General features: G+C 40.7%; 2 protein-coding genes across 2 annotated transcripts in view; both read right to left on the minus strand.

The window, feature by feature from the left end:
• Positions 1-17,119, minus strand: part of CARTPT (CART prepropeptide) — a 48,958-nt gene extending 31,839 nt beyond the window's left edge. Inside the window, exon 1 of the mRNA XM_082457428.1 lies at positions 17,038-17,119. The gene's annotated coding sequence lies outside the window, so the exon portion shown is untranslated. The remainder of the gene's footprint in view (positions 1-17,037) is intronic.
• Positions 11,643-24,195, minus strand: part of MCCC2 (methylcrotonyl-CoA carboxylase subunit 2) — a 63,615-nt gene continuing 51,062 nt past the window's right edge. The window contains exons 13-17 of the mRNA XM_082457272.1: positions 23,566-23,632; positions 19,970-20,126; positions 18,973-19,087; positions 17,038-17,123; positions 11,643-14,327 (exon numbers count right to left, since the gene is read on the minus strand). Coding sequence (XP_082313398.1) covers positions 14,210-14,327; positions 17,038-17,123; positions 18,973-19,087; positions 19,970-20,126; positions 23,566-23,632 — 543 coding nt within the window. The 3' untranslated portion in view covers positions 11,643-14,209. The remainder of the gene's footprint in view (positions 14,328-17,037; positions 17,124-18,972; positions 19,088-19,969; positions 20,127-23,565; positions 23,633-24,195) is intronic.

The following is a 24,195-nucleotide window of genomic DNA, read 5'->3' on the forward strand; positions in this document are numbered from 1 at the left end:
AGAAAGGTCGGGGGGGGGCTTCCCTGGTGGCGCAGTGGTTCAGAGTCCGCCTGCCAATGCAGGGCACACGGGTTCGAGCCCTGGTCTGGGAAGATCCCACATGCCGCAGAGCAACTAGGCCCGTGAGCCACAACTACTGAGCCTGCGCGTCTGGAGCCTGTGCTCCGCAACAAGAGAGGCCGCGATAGTGAGAGGTCCGCGCACCGCGATGAAGGGTGGCCCCCGCTTGCCACAACTAGAGAAAGCCCTGGCACAGAAACTAAGACCCAACACAGCCAAAAATAAAAATTAATTAATTAATTAATTAAAATTATATATATAAAAAAAAGAAAGCTCAGGAGGAGCCTACAATGTGAAGAGTGTACTATATGATCTCACTTACATGTGGAATCTAAAAAAGTCAAACTCATAGAAACAGAAAGTAGAATGGTGGTGACCAAGGGCTGAAGGGTGGGAGAAATGGGGAGATGTTAGTGAAAGGGCACACACTTTCAGTTAGAAATGAGTACATTCTGGTGACCTAATGTACAACATTATGACTCTAGTTAATAATAATGTGTTGTATTCTTGAAATTTGCTAAGAGACTAGATCTTAAGTGTTCTCACCACACACACATACACACACACACACAAATGGTAACTATGTGAGGTGATAGGTATGTTAACTCCACTGTGGTAACCATTTCAACAATGTATATGTGTATCAGAACATCATGTTGCACACCTTAAATATATATAATTTTTATTTGTCAATTGTACACAATAAAACTTGAAAAAATAAAGATTTTTTTTTAATTCAAAAAAAAGAAAAGAGTTACTTTCCACACTCATGGTTCCCAAAGCTCAGTAGTTCAGAACCTATTTCACTTGCAATTCCAAGTTCCAGCAGTGAGAATACATAAGCTCATACCTCACACAGCTCTCAGATAGTAGGACAGCACACTGACACAGGCTTTTTCATTTATTCTATCAGTTATCATTATTGATTTGGGGTATAAAGAGTTATATATGGCCCCATATTGTACTGAAGCCCAATCTGGAGGTTTAGAAGAAAAAAATCTTCCACTAAGAACCAAAGAGACAAGATGAATTCCTGGGGTTTAATGGCCATGGGATAAAGGTGTGGACAGAACGAGGATCTGAATAGCACCTTTCAGATGTCTCAGGTGCTTCCATGCCCATTTCCCTGCTGGCATGTGTGGGTGGGACTTGGAGAGGGAGATGACCAAGAGTTAACATACTCAGTCTTTGAACTGATCCTGAATTTGCAAATCATATTTGAAAATATTCCCCATTAAATTTTAATCCAAATATTTATGTGGTATGAATGGATGAAGAAAGAGAGGAGGGAAGAGCTTCAAAATGGTGGTTCTGTGACTCAATGATGTGACCAAGGATACAGATCCTTTCATCCTGCTCTGCCATACACAATGTCAGCTTCATCCTTTGATGGGCAGCAACAAGTCTCCAATCCCAGAGCCACATGCCCACAGGACAAGATCCAGAAGAAGAAAGAGACCAAATTTCTGGCTTTTCCCTGGAGCAAAGAAACATCTCCTAGAACCACCCCTCTACAGACTTCCACCCATGCCAATTCCTGGGCTAATCACTGGGGAAGAGAATGGGAAACCTGGAAACCAGGAAGGCCCACCTGGGGCTGAGGGCTGACCGGCTTCCCCGAGGCATGTGCATGCATTCGTAGGTATGAACAACTGAAGAAAGAACAAATAGAGCTCCACAGGAGAGAAAACAGGAGGATGGACGCTGAGCAGACATCCATTAGCATCCTTTACAACATCTCAATGGAAAAACTAACTTATGGGGTCAGGAAATCAAACTATATTAACTGGTAATTTTGTTCAAAATCAGTAGAGAAAATATCCTGATTTTGGAAGGTGAAAGTAAGAAAATGCTAACAGTAAGGACATAAGACCCACAAAAAAGTAATTCCAGTTAATCTCATAGAAATCTGGGAGAACACCCGGCCTCTGAGATCACACAGGCACACTCCGTGGGCAGAGCACTCAAGAATCCTCTAAGAACATAGGAGGCCCAGGAAGGGTAACAATGCAGAGCCCATGCATGTTTAAATGAATAATAAATATAATAACAGACAGCATTCCTCAAGCACTTGCTCTACACTAAGCGCTTTACATACACTAGCACATGAAATGTTCGTAAAAACTCAGCGAGGGGTTATCAGAGATGAAGAAAATGAGGCTCAGGTGGGTTGTTACTTGCTCAGCTTCATAATCCTAGTAATGAGGAAGACAAGACACAAACTCAAGTTTATTTGATTCTGAAGATCATGCCCTTGGTCACTCATCTACAATAACTAGATTCTAGAGAATTGGAAGAAGTAAACTAAACAAGTTAAAGCATGGTCCACACCAAAAGTTCTGAAGGATACCAGTGTAGTTTTGGTAGCGTGCTTTCTCCGTCGTCAATTAACGAACCATTCCTAACTACCCACTCTGCCCTGAGACATCCTCTAGGTCATCTGGCCAACCAGTACCAGCATCCCCTACAGTCTTCTACTAGAGTGTGGCCCACAGACCAGAAGTCTTGGCATCGGTAAAAGCTTGATAGAAGTGCAGAGCCACAGGTCCTACCCCAAACCTAGTAGATTAGAATTGCATTTTAATAAGATCCCCAGGCAATTCATAGGCGCATTAAAGTTTGAATTACCACCCTACAGCATCCCTGACATCTGGGCTCCTCTAATCTTTCCTGGGACAGCTAGGTCCATAACCACAGAGCTCTCATTATTAGTAAATTCTTACTAAAGCTTCCCTGATCATTCTACACCTTCCCCTCGGGCTGCCATCTCAACTTGCAAATGGCAACCATTCAGATTTTGGAAACACCTATTATGTTTCCCCATAGTCCTCCCTCTCTAAGTTCCTTCAATATTTTCCAGATCATACTGTTTATTTCGTTCATATCAGTGGTCCCTGACCTAATATGTGCATTGGAATCACCTGAAAATACCCAGGGGTAGATCCCAGGAATCTGTGTTTTTTACATACTCCACAAGTTCAGCCAAGGCCCAGTTCTACGCCTCAGAACCACTGCTCTGCATGCCCTCTAGTTTGTTAATTTTCTCCCTAGAATACAGCTTATAGAGCTGAAGACAATGCTTTGCCTTAAATATAGGCATTATTATGGCCCATAATTAGAGCAGCCTGAAGTGTGACTAGCTCTTATAAGGAGTCTCGTCACACTGTTAACCCTTATTAAGCCTGCCGATAACCAAAACTTTAGGGTCTTTTTTTTTTCCATATGAACTGCTGCAAAGCCAGGTTTCCCCAGTTCTATACATAAGCTCTTTATCTTCCTTTAGAATTAGATGTAGGACTATGCACTTATTACTCTTAAAATTCCTCTTGATGTTTTGACTCCTTAATTTCACCTGTCAAGAGTCTTGAATCTTTAGTCCATCCTTTATTGGAAGGCAGTGAATGGACTGGGCAAAGCTGGCCTCTAGAATCAGACATGCTTGGGTACAATCAGATTTATGTTATTGAGACAAATGGCTCAAATGGCTATACACAAGGCTCTGTAACTTAAGAGGCCAGCTCAATGCCTGACAAGAAATGTTTGTGCAATATAATATTTGTTGAGTGCATTAATGATGTAATGACTGATGGCAGTGATAACCAGGGAGACCGGTTAGGAGACTCTGGTACTGATACAAGTGAGAATAGATGGAGGTCTGAACTGAGGTTGGTTGAGTGATAAAGAAGGAGGATTTACGGAGCTATTGAGAGGTAGAATCAATAACATTTATTGGGCAAGAATAAGAATGTCAGGGTAAGGAAGAGGGAAGAATCACAATGACACCCATGCATCTGGACTGAGCAACTAGGAGGATGCTGGTGCCTGGCGCAGGACCATCCCATATACTGCCTCAGCCCATCCCACATGGTTGCCTAAAGGCTCCAGGGAAATAGGAGTATTCTCCATCACCTGCGTGTGTGTTTAATTGAAATGAGGCTGATACCTTTATGGACCTAACTCAATTGTGGCACGGATACAACTGATCAAAAATAATCTCCGGATAGCCTGGAAGATATTATGCTAACTGAAATAAGCCAGACACGAAAGAACAGATATTGTGTGATTCCACTTATATAAGATACCTAAAACAGGCAAATTCATAGTGACAGAAAATAGAATAGCTGTTACCAGGGCCTGGGGGAAAGGGAAGAATGGGGAATTATTTTGTAATGAATACAGAGCCTCAGTTTGGGATGATGAAAAAGCTCTGGACATGCGTGGTGGTGATGGTCGCACAACAGTGTGGATATACCTAATACCACTGAATTGCACACTTAAGAATAGTTAAAATGGAAAATTTTTATGTATGTTTTGCCACAACAAAACATGTTTTAAATGTACCTCAAGTTATCAACCATCCATGTGGATGAATATTCCCCTTTTTATCTAGTTACGGTTGGTTGGGAGTGAGGAACTGACAGAAGTCCTCAGAGGCTTAAACCCTCTGTTTAATTCACTGAGAAGTTACAACAAAGGCACTAAGGCATAAAGAACTGACTCAGAAAACAATTCTGTGGAAGCAAAATATCAGCTGCTGTTATGGCCCATGATGCAGAATACTTCTCCTGTTTTTAGGTGTTTGTTTTTGCTCTGATCTTATTTCTTTCCATCACCTTGAAAAAATCTCATTAGAAACTTTTAACTATTGGTAACCACTTTCAACAAATAGCCTGAAATAAGGTACATATAGACGTCAAAATAAGGCAAACTTTTATCTGAGCTGTGAGCTATACCTTAAAAAAAAAAAATGTATATACGATCTGAAATTTAAGATCGTAAATTTATGGAAGTGTCTTGAGATGCACAGTGGTTCCATTTTGCAATCTCCTGACCTCGCCTTACCCTGTGAAGTGACTCTCAGCCTTGGCCACACACTGGGATCACTTGAGGCAGCTTTACTAATTGCATCCTGAGCTGAAAGAGTCTGATTTATTATCTGGGGTCCAGCCTGGGCAGCAGAATTTTTCGTAAGCTGAGTTCCTCAGGTGATTCTAATGTTCAGTCCAGGCTGTGAATCACTGGCTTAGAATTTAAGACAAATTCACCCTACCCTGAAAATGGGAGAGGGAGAGAAATGTACCTAACCAAAAACATACAAAAATGATCATATCACCAAAGCAGAAACTGATCTTAGAATCCTAAAACTTTAGAAGGAACTTCAAGATAATCTAGAGCAGTCAGTGGTTCTCAAGGCACAATCCCCAGATGGGCAACATCTGCATCAGCAGGAAATGTGTTAGAAAAGCATAGTCTGGGGCCCACTCCAGACCTGTGGAATCAGAATCCGAGGTGGAGCCCAGCCATCTGTATTTTAAGAAGTCCTCCAGGCCATTCTGCTATCAGCTGAATTTGAGAACCATTGTTCTAGAGCAGTTACAGGGAGCTTTAAACAATATCCCATCACGCCCCCAAAGATTCTGATTCAACGATTTTTTTTTTTAAACCTCCTCAGCTGTTTCTAGTGGAAAACCACTAATCTAGTCCCACCCTTATATTAAAAGATAAGGAAAGACTAGCCCAAGATTAGACAGCTAGTTAGTACCACCAGCTAGAAAAGAGCCCAAATCCCTTGATCCCAAATTGAGCTCTCTGTCCAGCAAGCAATTCAAGTTCTCCTACTCAGAATGCTAGATCCATTCTAGTATAGATTTAATTGTGACCCAGTCTGAAGACTCCATTGTCCCTTTACTTTTAGGGCTCAGTTCTAGGAGCCTGATCCTCTGGTTACCTTTCCTATATCCCTCATGGTGGAAGGAGAAGGTTAGAAGGCAGGCCACATTAAAATCAAGACAAAGTAGGAATAAAATAAAATAAAAATACCAATAGCTCCAAAATAAAAAAAGGAGCCTCACAAATACTTGCAAACATCCATATAATAAATGCAAAGTGTTTTTGTTTCAGAAGGGATTATGGACAATATATTTACCATTCATTTAAGACCAGCACTGTGGTCTTAAGGCTACACAAAAGTGACCAAAAGGTCACTTAAGGCTATCTACGAAGTCACTTAGTTCTACTTTCTGTCTCTTGATATGGCTTTAAATTATCCCCAATGGAAGATTGTCAGATTTTTTTAACCAGATTGCCAATTAAAAGTAACCTAAAGTCTTATTCAGTGACTTATTTCAGCAATCAAAAGGTTGCAATAAATTGAGTTTCTCTTGGACTTCCCTGGTGGTCCAGTGTGTAAGATTCTGCACCCCTAATTCAGGGGGCCTGGGTTCGATCCCTGGTCAGGGAACTAGATCCCGCATGCGTGCCACAACTAAGAGTCCACATGCTGCAACTAAAAAAAAGATCTCTCATGCTGCAACAAAGATCTCGTGTGCCGCAACTAAGACCCGGCGCAGCCAAAATAAATAAATAACAATAAATCCTTAAAAAAAATACAAAGTAGAAATACTCAAATAAATCAGCGTTCTTAAAAATAAAATAATTGAGTTTCCCTTGTGGCAATTTAAACACCCAATCCAGCCTCACTATTGGCGGTGGTGGGAAGTTACCACCTTCCTCTGAATGTTCTGAGTCTGAGGGTCAATACCTTCAGTTTATTTTTCTGTTTACATTATCTTTTTTACTTAGTTTCAGTGTTCCAGTGGTTTCATTTCTGAAAAGTCTTGTTTTTAGTGCAGGCAGTAAAGCTTTCACCAAGTTGGAAAATATAGAGGAATTTATTTTAACCTATGGCTTGCAGAACATGCTACCAGTTAGTGTTTGTTGCTACAAGCTCTGGAGCCTGACGGTGGCAAATTTTTTTCAAAGATTGTTGGAAAAATGTAGGATGCCAGGATACCCCGGGCTCACAGAGTCCAGCAACCAGGTTAGTGCCAGGGAGCCCAGAGCAAGAATGAACGACCAGCCTCATCAACTCCACTGGAACAACTCAGGGCCAGGCGCCTCCCATCTTTGTCCCTCTGCTCAAGAGTCAAAGCACTGGAGAGAGTCAGCCTGGCCAAGCCTCGGTCATGCGTCCAGCTCTCGGCTAGGGACCAGGGCTCTCTGCTTGACATGCTCACCAAGATCACACAGGAGAGGGGTAGTTCCCAAAGGAGAATGAAGGTGCAGAAGGAGCTGAAGGGGTACTAGGCAGGTGGAAAGACCCTTCCAAGTCACTGCCTCACTGCTGCAAGAGGACAGGGGCTGTGCTCTACTTATCTTTGCATCCCATCCCAAAGCCAGACAGACAGTAGGCCTTCAGAAAGTGTTTGTTCATTTGAATAAAATAAACTCTGACAAAGCTGAAGAATGCATCGTCATCCTGCTAAATGTTCTCCACCATCAGTCTTACCAAGCCGGCTAGTGCATACACTTACGTGTGGAATTTAAAAAGTCCTGGGCTTCCCTGGTGGCGCAGTGGTTGAGAGTCTGCCTGCCGATGCAGGGGACACGGGTTCGAGCCCTGGTCTGGGAAGATCCCACATGCCGCGGAGCAGCTGGGCCCGTGAGCCACAACTACTGAGCCTGCGCGTCTGGAGCCTGCGCTCCGCAACAAGAGAGGCCGCGATAGTGAGAGGCCCGCGCACCGCGATGAAGAGTGGCCCCCGCTCACCGCAACTAGAGAAAGCCCTCGCACAGAAACGAAGACCCACCACAGCCAAAATAAATACATTAATTAATTAATTAATATTAAAAAAAATTAACTTAAAAAAAGTCCTTAGCACGCCCTTTTTGTTTTCCCCTCCCGCTTCACTTCTAGTAAGTAGTTCTGGTCATGTTTTCTCTTCAGAAAGTTCTCTATTAAATCCCCACCTTCTAAGACCTTCCCTTCCCTCAAATCCTCACCTCCTCTGCCCACTTGCCCTAGTACTGGCAGAGATAAAGGGGACCTGAGGAGGTGGAAAGAAAACTTGGGCCTCTGGAAAAAGAAAGAAAACTACTAGGTCAGAGAGGCTGATTTTGGTCCCCTGCCATCTTCCCCAAGTTCACACAACATTTTAGTAGCAGAACTAGGACTGAACTGGTCTTCTCCCAGTCCTTCTCAGTCTAGTGTTCTTTCCACGACCATGACGTCTCCCATGCATTTATGCTGAGTCTTCACAGCTTGTTACTGATGTGACATTGTCACCTAGACACAATTTTTAAAAATTAAAGGAAACACTCGGTTTGTAAACCATTTAATTCTACTAGAAGCTATTTCAGTATCTGAAAGCACCAGGGTCATCATTATATCCAGCAGTTCTTGTACCATAAATGTACATTTATAGAGCACAATTTAGCAACATGCCTTAAAAGTCTACATACACTTTTGGGAATTTGTACTAACAAAATAATCACAGTCATATAAAGAAACTACAAGATATTTGTTGCAGCATTATCTATAATAGTGGGAAACCAGAAACAACCTAAATATCCAACAATAAGGGAGTGGTTAAATCAAACAGGGCATCTATACAATGTAATATCATGCAACAACAAAATTATTGTAGAGGAAATATTAAATGACATGAAAACATGTCAACACACTTATACTACATTAAGTGAAAATGCAGATTACAGAATAACATTTTTGTGAAAAAAATTCCTACAGATAGAAAAAGAGAATAGTATACAAGAAAATATTAATAGCAGTTATCTCTAGGTGGTGAAATTACAGAGAATTTTACTTTATTTTCTTCACTGTCTCTAAATTTTTTACAAATAACATTGTTGGATTTTTAATTATAAATAATTTTGCAACAAAAGTTATTTTTAATTATCCTACAGCTATAGGAATGTGATGAATAGAGCTATGGTTTAAAATATCAAATACATCTTCTACAGAAACCTCTTGATACTAGTCCGAGTTCTCCAAAATTCTACTTGTTCACATCTTACAATTAATATCTGCTCAATTACACATTAAAAAAAAATGTCTTTTCTCCAGCTTACTTCTGACAAGTAGTTTGGTCACGTTTTCTCTTCAATAAGTTCTCCATTAAATCCCCACCTTCTAAGACCTTGTCCTCTCTCAGACACTCCTCTCCATTAACATAAGCTCAAACCTGTGATTTGGGTCATCTTTGTGAAAGAAAAAGCTTCCAGACATACTGAAATGCTGGCTGCCACAGAAAATCAAATTACCCCTGCCTTATGGTAAATTCTCCTCTTGAGTCAATTACATAGCTCTCTAAAATGTTAAAGCGTACCATGTGTTTGATATTATACTGAAATCTATATTAAAATTTACACATCAGGCAGACAGCCTCTAGAAGCTGAAATCAGCAAGGAATTAGATTTTCCCCTCAAAGCCTCAGAAGGAATGCAGCCCTGCCATTTTGATTTTAGACTTCTGATCTCCAGAACTATAAGAGAATAATTCTGTTTTAAGCCACTAAAAAGCTACAGAGCAGGGCTTCCCTGGTGGCGCAGTGGTTAAGAATCTGCCTGCCAATGCAGGGGACACGGGTTCGAGCCCTGGTCCAGGAAGATACCACATGCCGCGGAGCAACTAAGCCCCTGTGCCACACCTACTGATAGAGCCTGCGCGCCACAACGACTAAGCCCGTGCGCCTAGAGCCCATGCTCTGTAACAAGAGAAGCCACCACAATGAAGAGTAACCCCCGCTCACCTCAACTAGAGAAAACCCATGCGCAGCAATGAAGACCCAACGCAGCCAAAAATAAATAAATGAAATAAATTTTTTTAAAAAACGAAAGCTCCAAAGCAGCTATCTGGAATACTGGCTTGTAAGAATTATCAACACCTGATGTGTAACATCAGTACCCAGTCCATGATAGTGAGTTACAGAGAGAGCAACCATACATCCAGGCTGCCTGGTCAGTCCTGGCTCACACCTGTTTCCCAGTGTAATTATTAGCAGTAGGGCCCTTTCACTCTCAAGTGGCCCAGAGTGAATGGTCAATTATACAGTCACGTTGATTATAAGCCTCCTCATCTATAATGCACATTTGCCTACAAAGGTCAAAGGCAGACAGAAATTTCATTTAGCTGCAAGAACAACTTTATCCTTAGCATCCAGATTCCAGATACAAGAGAATCCGAGGTACATTAAATAATAAATTATTTTTAAGTGTTTGTCGAAAGGCTTTTTTTCAAAACAAAAAAAAACAATGTCATCATTAAATATTAGTTGTATTTAATTTGTACCATTTATAAATGTAATAAATGACAGGAGACCATAAGTGTCTAGTTCATTTTCTTGCCATTTTTCTAAATACTGAATTTCAGAGCCCATCATTAGAGATCCAGTTTTGATCAGGACAGTCAACAATCATCCTTCCAGAACACCATTATCAATACATTTTACAACTAACAAGAACCACGTGATCTCCCCTCCCAAAAGTCTTATTAATGAAATCATTCAAAAACCTGCTCTTGCCCCTGTAAATGTAATATACGGCCTCTAGTCGTGCCTTGCACGTAACCATGCATGTTTGGTGAATGATTAGTTTTTCACTTGCACATTCAACAGTGCCTTCTGCTAGTGTGACAAATTCTCATTTGAAAACATTTTTCTTGAAAACTGAAAAACAGAAGTAATTCTGTCTCTTTTTCATTCTGTAAGTGCCCAGAAGGGCTAATTTAGAGACTAACTAGCTGTATATTTCTCAAAATTCTAAGTTACTCATATTATCCTGGCTGAAATTATTTTTAATAACTAAAATGTTTAAAAAATTCTCATTAAAAAAAATTAGTAGTTACGTGAGGTGATTCATGTGCTAAGTAACCATATTGTGGTAATCACCTCACAATGTATGTGTACCAAGTCATCACAGTGTATACCTTACAGTTACATAATGGTGTATGTCAATTCTATGTAAATAAAGCTGGAAGGGCAGACAAAAAAGGCTGCCTATTTTGGTGAAATGTTATAAATGTTTTTTATCAGATAAAACATACAAAATAATTTAATTAATTTAAGTGTGGTGCCAGTGATGACCGGGATTTTTCCTAAAGAGAGAAAGGTAAAAACACTCCTAAAATATTCATGAATCTTTGACTTGTGGATGGTTCCTACCCATGGAACACCAACTAGTCTTGATAAAAAATCACTTTGTTTTCTGACCTGGTTGTAAATGTTAACCAAAATTTTAATATAATTTACTATTTAAAAATACTCACTGTGTTCCTTTGTTGGTTGGCAAACTAGCCGCCATACGTGCAGGGCTAGGAGGGCTGAGGAAAGAGGCAGCCGCTCCAGATTGGGAGGTGGCAGGTTTAATAGGCCAGGAAACTCACAGATGAGGCTTGGCGGTGGCAGCCGCAAGACGAGGGGATCTCCCCGCCCGCCAGCCAGAATCTTCAAAGTTTATATAGAGGCCTTATCGGGGTTCAGTCACGTATTTAGTCCAGGTGGTCTCAGCAACATCTCACTCTCTCAAGGCTTCGTCCTGCAAGCTATGGGGATGGTAGGCCGTAGGGGAGGCGGGGAGGAGCCAACAATTGATTGGCTGGTTCTGGGTCAGAGGTCATCTAGCAGGTCAGGGGTCAACTGGCAGTCACATCCTCCCCATGACCTCCTCCAACATTCTTCTGAAAATGCAACTTACTCCTGAATTGTGATCTTCTATCTATATACTTCTCAAAAAACTAAATTGACTTCTGATACACACTGCAGCCTAAACTGAACATCACACACAAATGTTTGAAATATTAATTTTGTTAGGAAAGCATTTGATAGTTGCTTTAGATCATATGATCAATCACTTTATTTTAAAATGATGTGGCCTGAGGATACAATTAAAATATGGACTTTTCATTCATTCAACAAATATTTGAGCCATCTACAAGTACCAGGCATTGGAGATACAGGCCAAACAGGTGGATCCCTGCTCTCACAGAGCTTACATTCTAGCAGGAGGGCAATATTAAAGACATGTTTGTATTTCTTATAAACATATAAGACAGAGGAAGTGACAGAGGAAGAAGACGGTGCTCTACAAGAGCACACAACAGGTGTCTAACCCAGCCCAGGGAAATCACAGAGACAAAAGATAGGTGTTTAAGCAGAAGGGAGAAGAGAACGGCTCAGGCACAGGGAGCCTCGCAGGCTCTAAGGGGGCAAGGACTTCGTAGGTTTAAGGAACTGGAAGAAGTCTAGAATGGGTGGAGCACCCGGAGTGAAAGGAGGAGTCAGGGAGACGAGACTGAAGAGCTGAGGATCAAGACCCGTGGAGGCCATGAGGGGTCTGGCCCTTCAGGGAACCAGTGAAAGAGGTAAGGAAGGAAGCAGCACGACAGATGTGCACCTGAGAAGGGCCACTCTAATTCCAGAGTGATGGAGAGGCTGGACTAGGTAAGACTGGATGCAGGTAGACCCCTTCTAAGGCCTGCGTAAAAGACAAAAATAGTAGGGGAATTCAAGAGACAGTTAGGAGGCAAAAATCAGTAGAACTTGATGATTGAGTCTGAGGTCCCTTAGACCTGTTAGATAGACAGGTCTGGAGCTCAGGGGAGAACTGTGTTAAGAACTGTCAACACAGGAATCATCCCCATTTAGATGGCAACTAAAACCATAAGAAGGGCTGAAATGGCCCAGCGAGCATAAATCAAGCCATGTAAAACACATACATTCAAGGATGAGGAGGAATAAAATTCAGCCATAAAAAAGAATGAAATCTTGCCATTTGCAACAGCATGGATGGACCTTGAGGTCACTATGTTAAGTGAAGTGAGAAAGACAAACACCATAAGATCTCACTTATATGTGGAATCTAAAAAACAAAACAAACAAAGAAAAACAGAAAACCAAGCTTATAGATACAAAGAACAGACTGGTGTTTGCCAGAAAGGAGAGGGACGTGGGGTGGACAGAATGAGTGTAGGGGGTCAAAAGGTACAAACTTCCAGCTACAAAATAAATAAGTCCTGGGGATGTAACGTACAGCATGGTGACTATAGTTAATACTGTACTGCATATTTGAAAGTTGCTAAGCGAGTAAATCTTAAAAGTCCTCATCACAGGAAAAAAAAGAAAATAGTCTGTAACTGTGCTTGATGATGGATGGTAACTAGACTTATTTTCGTGATCATTTGCAGTGTAGATAAATATTGAATCATTATGTTGTACACCTGAAACTAATATAATGTTATATTCAATTACATCTCAATTAAAAAAAAAGGAAAAAGGAAATGTGCCAGCGGCAGGGAGAAGAGAGAATGGGGAGTTATTGTTTAATAATAGAGTTTCAATTTGGGATGATGAAAAGTTCTGGAGATGGATGGTGGTGATGTAAATGTACTTAATGTCACAGAACTGCACACAAAAAAGTGGTTAAAATGGTACACTTTATGTTATGTATATTTTACCACAATTATTATTTTAATAAGAATAATTAAATAATGAGATACTTTTGTGCTATTTGTATCTTTCAAAATAAGAATGCATTCACATATGACTAATGAAAAATCAAGACAAATGGTAAAGGAAAGGAGGAATGAGCAGAGGAAATGGGGCCTGCAAAGGAAGCTGAACAAGAATGGCCACGGAGGCTGGTGGAAAACCTAGAGTGTTACAGCAATGGAAGCTAAGGACAGAATTTCTAGGAGGAAGTGTTTGACTGATTTGAATGCCCCAGAGAATTAAATCAGGTAAAATCGGAAAAGGACCCACTGGTTTCAGGAACATGGAGGTCAGTGGTGACCTTGGAGAGGGCTGTTGGCAGTAGAAGCCAGAAAACGAGAGGGTGAGGAGAGAACGGGTAGGAAACAGAGCCCAGAGTGCAGACAAGAAGTCTGACAACTATGGAGAGGAGGACGGTGGTGGCTGGAGGGAAAAGTAACAGATGCTTATTTTTAAAAGTACATTAAAATATCACCATGCATAATCTGCAAAGCAGTCAGTTCAGTGGAAATACAACTTTATGTTAAAAATCTCAACAATACCTGGAATTTACAGATTACAGAACTTTTCATAGTACTTATGGCTTAGAAAGGATAACTCTAAGTTATTCTCTTCCTTTTCAGGGTGGTAAAGCTAAGCCATAGAAAAATTTCTCTAAGAGTTTCTCTAAGAGAATTTACAAGGAATTGAGCTGCATCAAATAAATATCTTCACTGATTTTTTTTTTAAAGGTAGAAAAGTATAATGCACTGTGTTAAGAAAACAATTTTACTGTAATAGCCACATATTGAAAAAGTCTAAAATTTTAAGGCTACTAATTTATTAATTTTTGGTACATGTCCAATGGAAGATGCTTTATATTCCAATTACATCCTCAAGATACCGAAGTTAGTCTTCTGGATGGGTGCGTTGAGGGCTGCACTAAGACTGAGACCCAGGACCAGCCTGGTGTCCACTGGATCGATAATCCCATCATCCCACAGCCTGACAAAAGAAGAAAAACCGAGTGATTAGGAGTCCACCACCAAACCACCAGTTATACACCCTATGCCCAAAAGTGCCGAGGAGGTTTTCCTTCAGGTAATATGTGGATCTACTGATTAGCTACTATAATCTCGCAATGGAAACAATGTTCAAGAGGGGAATAAAGAGAGAAAGAAAAATAACATGACTCTTACACAGCTTTAGGAACAGCTTACTGCAAGGAACTTCAAAATAAACCCTGGTTTTATTTATTTCAGGAAAAACTTTCCTGTCCCTCCTCCACCCACACAAACATACAAATCAAGTTGATATATTACTGTTATTATTATGGAGAGCCACATAAACCAAGGTTAACAGTCTCCAACCAAAGTTCCTACTAGAAAAGGTATATTCCTCCAAACTCCCAAACTCTTAAGAAACTATGAAAATTACTGAATAGACTTCAATACATTTTATTAATAAAATAAATACCTTCATACGTAGTTCTTTATTTTTTGCTACAATAGGAAAAACAAGTAATGGCTTTAAACTGCTTTCAGAAGAAACTCAAGTAGAAATCTTAGTTTGCTTTTCATGGACAACCTCACATTTATAAAAAAAAAATGAGTAAGAAATATTGTTTTTTAAAGGTCATTAGTGGGTGGCAGTTTTGCTTTCTTTAAACAAACTGCCTTCAGTATCTGGACATAGCATCAATTATTAAACCATACTTACATCGACAGACCATGAATCAAATCATTGCTCATAAAATATTCATAATAGGGATCTTAAAGTATCAACAGCCAAAAAAAAAAAATATTTCTCTTGTAGTTTGTAACCCGGTCAATTGATTACACTCCCTTCTGAAGCCTACAGCAGAGTAATATAGCAAGCATGATGGTGCCGGGGCTGTTCCAGGTAAGAGGCCCTAATCAAATGTCTGGAAAAGCTTGATTATAATAAAAACAACTAAGCAGAAGAAAATTGGCATGCTGTACATGTAACATGTAAGGATTAAGAAAAACATAGGAGGTTACAGTACTGTACAGATGATGACAGAGCTCTCCGAAAAGACAGGTCTAGCCACGTTAAAGCCTAAACAGACCACAGAATTTTACTGTTAAGCTGAGATTTATTAAACCGAAGGAAGGTGCCATAAACTGGCTTGAAAATCCTTTCATCTTTGAAACAAAGTTGGTGTCTCCATGCCACCAACTGTTTCAACAGAAGGGTTAAACATCTATAAATTAGAAGAAAAACCTTGTTGTTTTTCAATATTAATTTCCAAAGATAAGTCTATCTGGGCCATATGCTCTCCTGTCTTGAATATAATCCACTAAAAACAATAATAATGTAAGTATGAAAATAATAAAGGATTCAGTCTTTCTTAAGAGATGACTTAGCCAGGGCTGAAAAACAAATTAATGGTTCACACAAAATATGTTATTTTTCAAAGTTTAATACTCTAACTGTCCTTGTGAATTTCAAAGTCTATGTAAAAACAAACGAAAAACTATAGGTGAGCTTACAATGTATATTTTCTCTTTAACCTTTTATATGATTTTCTATTTCCTCTTTGCTTCTACTGGCTACTATGTAAGCCTATTTAAGTGATGGTAAAAAGAATATTTACTTCTCAAATCAAAGACTACAAAATATTTTGTTCTTAATTAAGTGAATCAATGACCCACCACAGCAAAATATACCTGTACATTTGCTTGTAGAAATACATATTAACAAGAAGAGAAACAGGCTTTTCAAAAATCCCAAATGGTATTAATTGAATTTTGAAACTAATTATGCTCTGAGAAATAAATATGTTCAATTTTTCCTGCCCCCCAACATCAGGAGCAGTGCCTGCCACAAAAGATGCATTTGAGGAACTGACATGGATTCTAACTTTTGATTTTCTTTTCTCCCTCCTCTCCAGTTTGCCTTCACAGTAAACGGCATAAATCACAGCATAACCCAATTTTTAAAGGACACAAATAGTTATTTTCTTTTTTCCATCTGCCCAAGGGATAAAAGAAAAACATGAAGCTTCAATTATTCTTCAGAATGTAGAACATTGAAGTTGTTGAAAAAAGAGGTATGAAAGCACACGCATGTCTCCAACGGGGACAGCTGTGATAATTTATTACCTCATTTAAGTGGTGTAAGAAACAAACAGAATAAGAGCCGCCATGGTGTGTGAGGTAATTGCTTGGTGTTGACATGTGGACCCTGGCTATGAATAATCACCTTCTGAATGCACAAGCTCACTTGTTAACAAGTGTCAGTAAGTGTTCAACCATTTTCATCTTTAAATGGGGTAAAAACAAAATAATCAGAGAGGGGGATGACAGGAACCCATTAGTGCAGAACTAATTCCTGAAGGTGACACAGCCAGAACTATAGCTCTCAACTTCCCAGCCCCAGTGCGGTCCACCTCTGGCCACGGTGCTCCTGCAGGCCTTGGACCACTTCAACTAGGAGCGGGGTAAGGGAAGAGGGGTGGAGAGTGGCAGAATCAGACCAATGGTGATGGATCCAAAGCCCAGCCTGGGAGGAGGAGCAGCATTTCAGCACTAAGCATTCCCATTATAGAAACAACAGTACAAAATTGTGTCCAAAGGTTATTTTTTGGTTCCCATGAGGGTTGGATCATGCCAACTGCTCAGATCTCTGTAAAGCTGCTGCCCTGACTGCCAAGATGTGCCCATCAAGGAGTCAGTTATTCTCTGGCTCTCACCTTGCACTGGAATAGTAAGGGTTTCCTTCCTCTTCAAACCTCTTAATGATGGGCTCTTTTAAAGTTGCTTCATCAGCACTGGAGAACTGAAAGAAAAGGCACAATGAGTAAGGCCGCTGCAGGGGAACAACAGATCCACTCAAGAGAACCTCAAGAAAAAAGGGGCAACAGATTTCATGAACGATAATGTTACAACCAACATCTGCACATTGATGTATAGATTACGAGGGATGCTTTAATATATATGATCTCACCTGAGACATGAGTATCAAATTAGTGCACTGTTATATCCCCCTTACCAGAGCCAATGTCCTGAGGCTGTTTAATGTCAGGTCAAAACCAAAGGTATCACATATTCCAGCAGGGTATAGCAATGGATGTGAATTATACAATATAACAAAGGGCTATATTACATCTTGCAGTTTCTGTATAAGGAGGTGGAACAGTAGGGTATTTTCATTCAAAACAGCTAAAATTTTAAACATTTTAAAGCTTAAAGGGATAAAACAATAAGGCCCATTTTAAATAACCTCTTCAATTTCCCAGATAGCTGAGAGAGATTTTTCCCTAATTAAAAATTTAATGGCTTGCCCATCCATATTGCCAGAAACAAGTGATAATTCAGATGTTAAAATCTTTATGCAAACTAATTTTGAAATCCTGAAAAGTATTTTCAACTTAAAAAATACTCCACACCAAAAACCAAGTGATTTTTTTTTCAAATAAATCCAACCTTTTATGTACTTTCGTCGTTTAATATCATTTATAGGTCCAGAATTTGGAGGTAGAACCACTAAAATCCTATACTTTCCTTTCACATATAAAAATAGATGAATTCATATATCTGTATATCAAATTAATCAAAGCACAACTATTTAATAAGATATCACCATGCCGGGCTAGAATTTAAGACATGCCTTCAAAATATCAGGTAGAATTTCATATCCCCCACTCCCCACTACATACACACAAAAGTAAAGCTTTCCTTTTGCTTGGATACTAGTTAGTACTAAAGTGCATCTGAAACTTCAACTTAAGTCTGCAGAGTTACTGTTGCTTGGAAAAGATAGCTGGGGGTGTGAGGCATGGATGCGATGCATTCAGGGAGGCAGGAACCACCCTCTGGTTATCCCCACTCCACAAACTAGGAGGTTGACCAGATGATCAATCTCTAAATGGCAGAAGTGAGAGCCTGAGAAGGCAGGGCCTCCTCCACATTATGCCCTGTTACAATGAAACAGTACACCTAAGCAACGTTAGGAACATGCACCAATCATTTTATAGGCCTGCTGCTTACACAAAATTGTTGTAAGTTATAATAAAATGTAATGCAAAATTTCAGATGAATCTCTAACAGAGACACAAACAAAAGAATCCATCTCAAAAGCAGCTATTAGCTGATTTGCTTTTCATTAAGCTTCCAGTGCCCTTTCCCTCCTTCTTCATTCATACTTTCACAGTATAATAATGGTATTCAATTCTCATTACACGATGGGGCCCTCCCACTAGAGGTATCCTTAACAACAATCTAAAAGTAAAATAGGAGACACAAAATTCTGCTGCTTTAGGTCATAAAATCAAAGACATAAGTCAGATTTATTTAAATCTCACTAACTGCAAATGACTAAGAATCAAACATCTTCATGCCTCAGGCACCCAGAGATAAGAGTTTGTTAAGTGTTTTCTTGGAGATTCTGAAAAGTTTGTAAATTACCGCAAGAAGGTACTTCAAGTGAAATGGCTCTAAAAAGAGAGATGGAGAATGTGTAAGTCTAAGTTGCTAAAACAATTTCCAGGTCAGCGTCTTCTAGATAGAGCCAGGCCCTGAATGTTGGAATCCTAGCCACAAACTTGGAGGGGTTTTGGGTATGCTGCTCCCTGGCTCCACAGTGTTCTGGTGAAAGTCAAACCCGGAGACAAAGAAACAGCACTTACCTGTTTGCCTTCCCGTGCTCTTTGGTCCTTTGCTACTGTCGCTAGCACATTAGCTGCCTGCTCTCCTCCCATCACTGAGATGCGAGCATTTGGCCACAGGTAGAGAAATCTTGGGCTATGGGGGGAAAAAGGAAAGAATGATCAAATGAATTCACTGTACTACACAGAGATTTTCAGAGGCCCACGTTTACCTTTTAAATCAGTGGTTCTTCATTCTGGCTGCGCATTACAATTATCTGGGGATTAAAAAAAAAAAACAATGCCTAGAACCCACCCCAGAGTAATCTCCATCAGTGGGGCTTCAGCATGGTAGAATTTTTAAGCTCTCCAGGTGATTCTGATGTCTGTTTTGATAAATAGTATTTTTCCATTTCATCCAAATTTACTGGGCAAAAAAGTATTCAAAATATCCTCTTATTATGTGCAGTTATGTGCTGTTTTCCATTCCTAAAATTGGTGATATGTGCCTTCTCCCTTTATTTTTTAGTTTTAACAGGGGATTCTCAAGTTTGTTAACACTTTTAAACAAAGCAACTTTGGGCTTTCCTGATTCTTCTATCTTTATAATGTTTGTACTTTATTATGTCCTGTTTTTATTTTTCTTGTTTTAATATGCTGCTCTTCTTTGAACCTCTTCAACTGGCTGCTTGGCTCACTGATTTTCAGCCTTACTTCTCTTCCAGTATATAATATATAATTAAGTCTACACACCTGTCTCAAAGCAAGACTTCAGACACATCACACAAGTTACGACATGTAGTATTTTCATTATCAGTCATTTCAAAATATTTCCTGATTCCCACTGTGGATTTCTTCCAAGTGGTACTTTTAGCACTGAATTTCATTTCACCCCTCCAGATGATACAAATTATGGTATACTGATTAAGATTTGTGAATGTCATTCTATATTTCAAATAGCCTTGAAGTAAACTGACCATTCATAATGATACTTGAAGTATGATTCATTCTTTCAGAGAAAATCATGACAACCACCTACCTAAACGCTCTGCCACACATCCCATAGTTTCCAGCTCCATAAGAGCCCCCGATGATGACAGTTATCTTCGGCACATTGGCACAGGCTACGGCAGTCACCATCTTGGCGCCATCCTTGGCAATTCCTTCAGCTTCGTAGTCTCTACCAACCATAAATCCTGTGAGAAAAGAACAGAAAGAGAGCCTCAGGGTGATGAGATCAGTGTACAGAAGTCATTTTCACCAAGGTACTAGAAGGACATCTTGTCAACCTTATATTTTACCACAGGCCTCTCACCCCAATAAAATATTTATATGTGAAATATGCCCCCCACAAATTTGCATTAAAAGGTAAAATAAAATTTTCTCTAATCATTTAAAAAATTGTTTAAATGGTTCATCTGGATGCACACAGAGATCCTCAAACAAGATAAGAATACAACGTATCTTCAAGAAATTATCTCAGAACAATAGTTTGGTGATGAAAGAACAGGATATGGCAAGCTAAGGAAAAAGTACTATGGCAAGCCCAACTGTGAGGGCTTTAGGACTCACTGACCTGGTTTAAAATATAGATTATTCCTTCTGAAGCGCTGCTTTAACACTTTGATGAAATAAAATTAATGCTTCATAGAGATGCTGAGTCCCTGTCAGCGACTCAATAGCAAGATAAAATAATTCTCATTATAATTGTAGGATCCTTCTACTTCTCCAAGCTCCCACCCAGCTCTGTTGAAACTGGTCTGCAGCGTCACTGGGCTTTCCAGGCCTTGGGGTTCTTCCTCTTCACCTTATAAACGTCGCATCAGGCTTCATTTGTCTCCCTCCGCGCCCAAGGACTCACGTGCCTACGTGATGGTCGCTGTTCTTGCTTTGCAAATCTCCAGCAATGGGTAATCCAATTCAATTAAACCATGTTTTATGGATCACTTGTACTTGCTGTGGATACAACAGTACTGATGTAACAAGCCCTGCCCGCACCAGGCACCATCTGCTTCCCCTGGTCACCTGCCCTGCCCTCTGAACTGGGCCCTCAGAATAGCTCAGAGACTCCTTTATCTATTTTATCTCGACTCCCTGTAACATTCCCACAGTAGCTATCTCAAATATCGACTCTCTTTAAAAGCCCTCACCTACCACCCACCACCCTATCACCCCACTGTGCCTCTAGTCCCCGTGAGTGATTCTGCCTTGAAAAAGAAGACCGAGGCCATCTCACTTGGCTTTCTCTAACCCTTCTTTTTCTCACCATAAAGAACAACATAATCATGCTGCCTTTCTTCCTTTACTCTCATCTCTGTGGAAGAAATTAGAGTTACTCAAAGATTATCCCTGAGCCCTTTCTCTTGTCTCTGGGCGTTACCTATTCCCGCAGCTTTAAACACCATCTCCATGTTCTGAGGATGTCTCCACGTTCGCCTCCAGCTAACACACCTCTTCCGTGCTCAAGACTTTTCAACTGCCCACCATATATTTCCAAATGGATACATTTGAGGTCCCTCAAATGCAATGTTGCAAAACCAAACTCAAACTCTGCTCTCTGACCCCAACCCAACAAAAAATAAAGCACAGAGAAAATGTAGGAATCTTCCAAGCACACGGTTTAACTTACTGGTGGTTAATAAATCATGAGTCATTATTAGAAACAAGGTCTCTGGCCTAGTGAAGCTTCAGAGTACTTTTACCACCCTCTTAGAAGGTCTGCCACATAGGGCCCTCTCTAGCTGCCATCTGGATATAACTCCTCTCAAGAGTCATCTAACCAAGTATCTTAAACTTAAGAACAGCACCAGATGAAGATGTTTTAGCACCAGTACTATGTAAAGCCCTGCTGACTGTCAAGGCCAAACTCCTTCTCATAAAGGCATGCCTGATCCCAACAACTAATTAAGGACCTCTCCTTCCTTTGAACTTGAGATAACCACATGTGACTTAGAACAGTGGTCCCAACATTTTTTGGCACCAGGGACCGGTTTCATGGAAGACAATTTTTCCACGAGCGGGGTGGCGGCGGGCGGGGGGAAGGCTCAGGCGGTAATGGGAGCCATGGGGAGCGGCAGATGAAGCTTCACTCCCTCGCCCACCACTCACCTCCTGCTGTGCGGCCCGGTTCCTAACAGGCCGTGGGTCAGTACCAGTCCGCGGCCCGGGGGTGGGAACCCCTGACTTAGAAGATGGGGGGGAAACATTTTTTTTAGCTAATCAACATATCGGAGTGCCTCCTATCTGTCAGGCACCATGCAACACACAAAAAGTATAAATAGGAGAATCACAGAATGCCAGGAGGGAGAACTCTAGAACCCTAAGAGCCCTTAAAAATCATTTCATCCGTCATGCTAGGATCACCCATGGAACATGAAATCAGACAGTTGACATTGGTCTTATCATTCTTTGGAGTCAAAACACAAATCGCAGAACTTCCCTGGTGGTCCAGTGGTAAAGAATCCGCCTTACAATGCAGGGGACGCGGGTTTGATCCCTGGTCAAGGAACTAAGATACTACATGCCAGGGAAACTAAGCCCGTGTGCCACAACTACTGAGCTCGTGTGCCTCAACTAGAGAGCCTGCATGCTGCAAACTACAGAGCCCATGCACTCTGGAGTCCACGCGCCACAGAGCCTGCACGCCACAACTAGAGAGAGAAAACCCCCCGCCACAACTAGAGAGAAGCCCACGCACCGCAACGAAAGAGCCCGCATGCCACAACTAAAACTCGACGCAGCCAAAAATTAAATAAATAAATAAATAAATAAATAATCTTAAAAAAACCCCCTCAAATCCCAGACTTTGGCTCAGGATGTGCATGTCCATTTAAGATGTTGCTTCAGGTAGAATTAACTGCACAATGAAAGATAAGGAAAAGGGAGGACCACAGTATGTACTTAAAATCCTTTATGGGGAACAAAGTACTGGGAAAGAGACCATGGGTCAGATAACACCCTCCAGCACTAATGAGAGTGTTACTGGCCGAGAATACTCTGCTGTTTTCTGGGTGGGTGGGTGCACATGTGCAGGAGTAAAGGAAGGCCACTCAAATGTTTGTGATACACTTGAAACTCAGAAATTGCTTCACTAAAAAACATGGATAAATTCCCCCAAATATTCAAGATTCTCGAAGTGTTAACCTTTAAAGATAATCTAGAGAGAGCATGTCCAATAAAGCTGTTATGATGGAAGCATTCTACGTCTGCACTGTCCAATACATGAGCCATACTGGACACTGCAGCTCTCGAATAAATGCAATCAAACTGGTTAAGCTATTTTCTTTTTCTTTTCTTTTGGCTGCGTTGGGTCTTCGTTGCTGCATGCAGGCTTCCTCTAATTGCTGAGAGCAGGGTCTACTCTTCGTTGCAGTGCATGGGCTTCTCATCACGGTGGCTTCTCTTGTTGCGGAGCACGGGCTCTAGGCGTGCAGGCTTCAGTAGTTGCGGCGTGGACTCAGTAGTTGTGGCTCGCAGGCTCTAGAGCACAGGCTTAGTAGTTGTGCCGCAAGGGCTTAGTTGCTCTGTAGCATGTGGGATCTTCCCGGACCAGGGCTCGAACCCATGTCCCCTGCATTAGCAGGCAGATTCTTAACCACTGTGTGGCCAGCAAGGAAGTCCAAGCTATTTTCTTACCAGTAATGTTTTGAAGGAACAGCAGAGGGATATTCCTTTGGCAGCATAACTGGATAAAATGAGCTCCCTATAAGCAAATAAAATAAAAATCTTTTTAGTGGGAGGTTAACAAATCTAATCATCATTTACCCTGTAAACAACACATTTGGGTCAAAGAAAGATTACCCTTTGCTTGGCTAGTCTGACCTTATAGTAACAGTAATAATAATACTACCATGGGGACCCACTGTCAATGGAACGTGTGACTACAATTTGCACTGTACTTGTTTTGCACAGGCACCTGTGTGATCACTGGCACATGACTGTAGGCCAACTCCTGTGTCAGAGATGAAGTCAACCACTAATATTCCAAACAGCAAGTGAAACTTCAGGAACAGAGAAGAAAGAATTGCTTGTCAATGAGAATTTCTGAGCCTCACCATAACGCAATTCTCTGGTTCTCAACTTCAAAAAAGATAGAATATAAACCCTGCTGGGATACCTACGTTTTGACGATCACTTGAAATTCTTTCATGCACCAAGATTATAGTAAAATATATCTTTCTTACCAACATACTTGAAATAAAGGGGATTTTTTTTTTTTTGGGCTGCGTTGGGTCTTCATTGCTGCGCACGGGCTTTCTCTAGTTA

This window comes from Balaenoptera physalus (genome assembly GCF_965194825.1).
Source record: "Balaenoptera physalus genome assembly, chromosome: 3".
In the NCBI taxonomy this organism is placed as follows: Eukaryota; Metazoa; Chordata; class Mammalia; order Artiodactyla; family Balaenopteridae; genus Balaenoptera; species Balaenoptera physalus.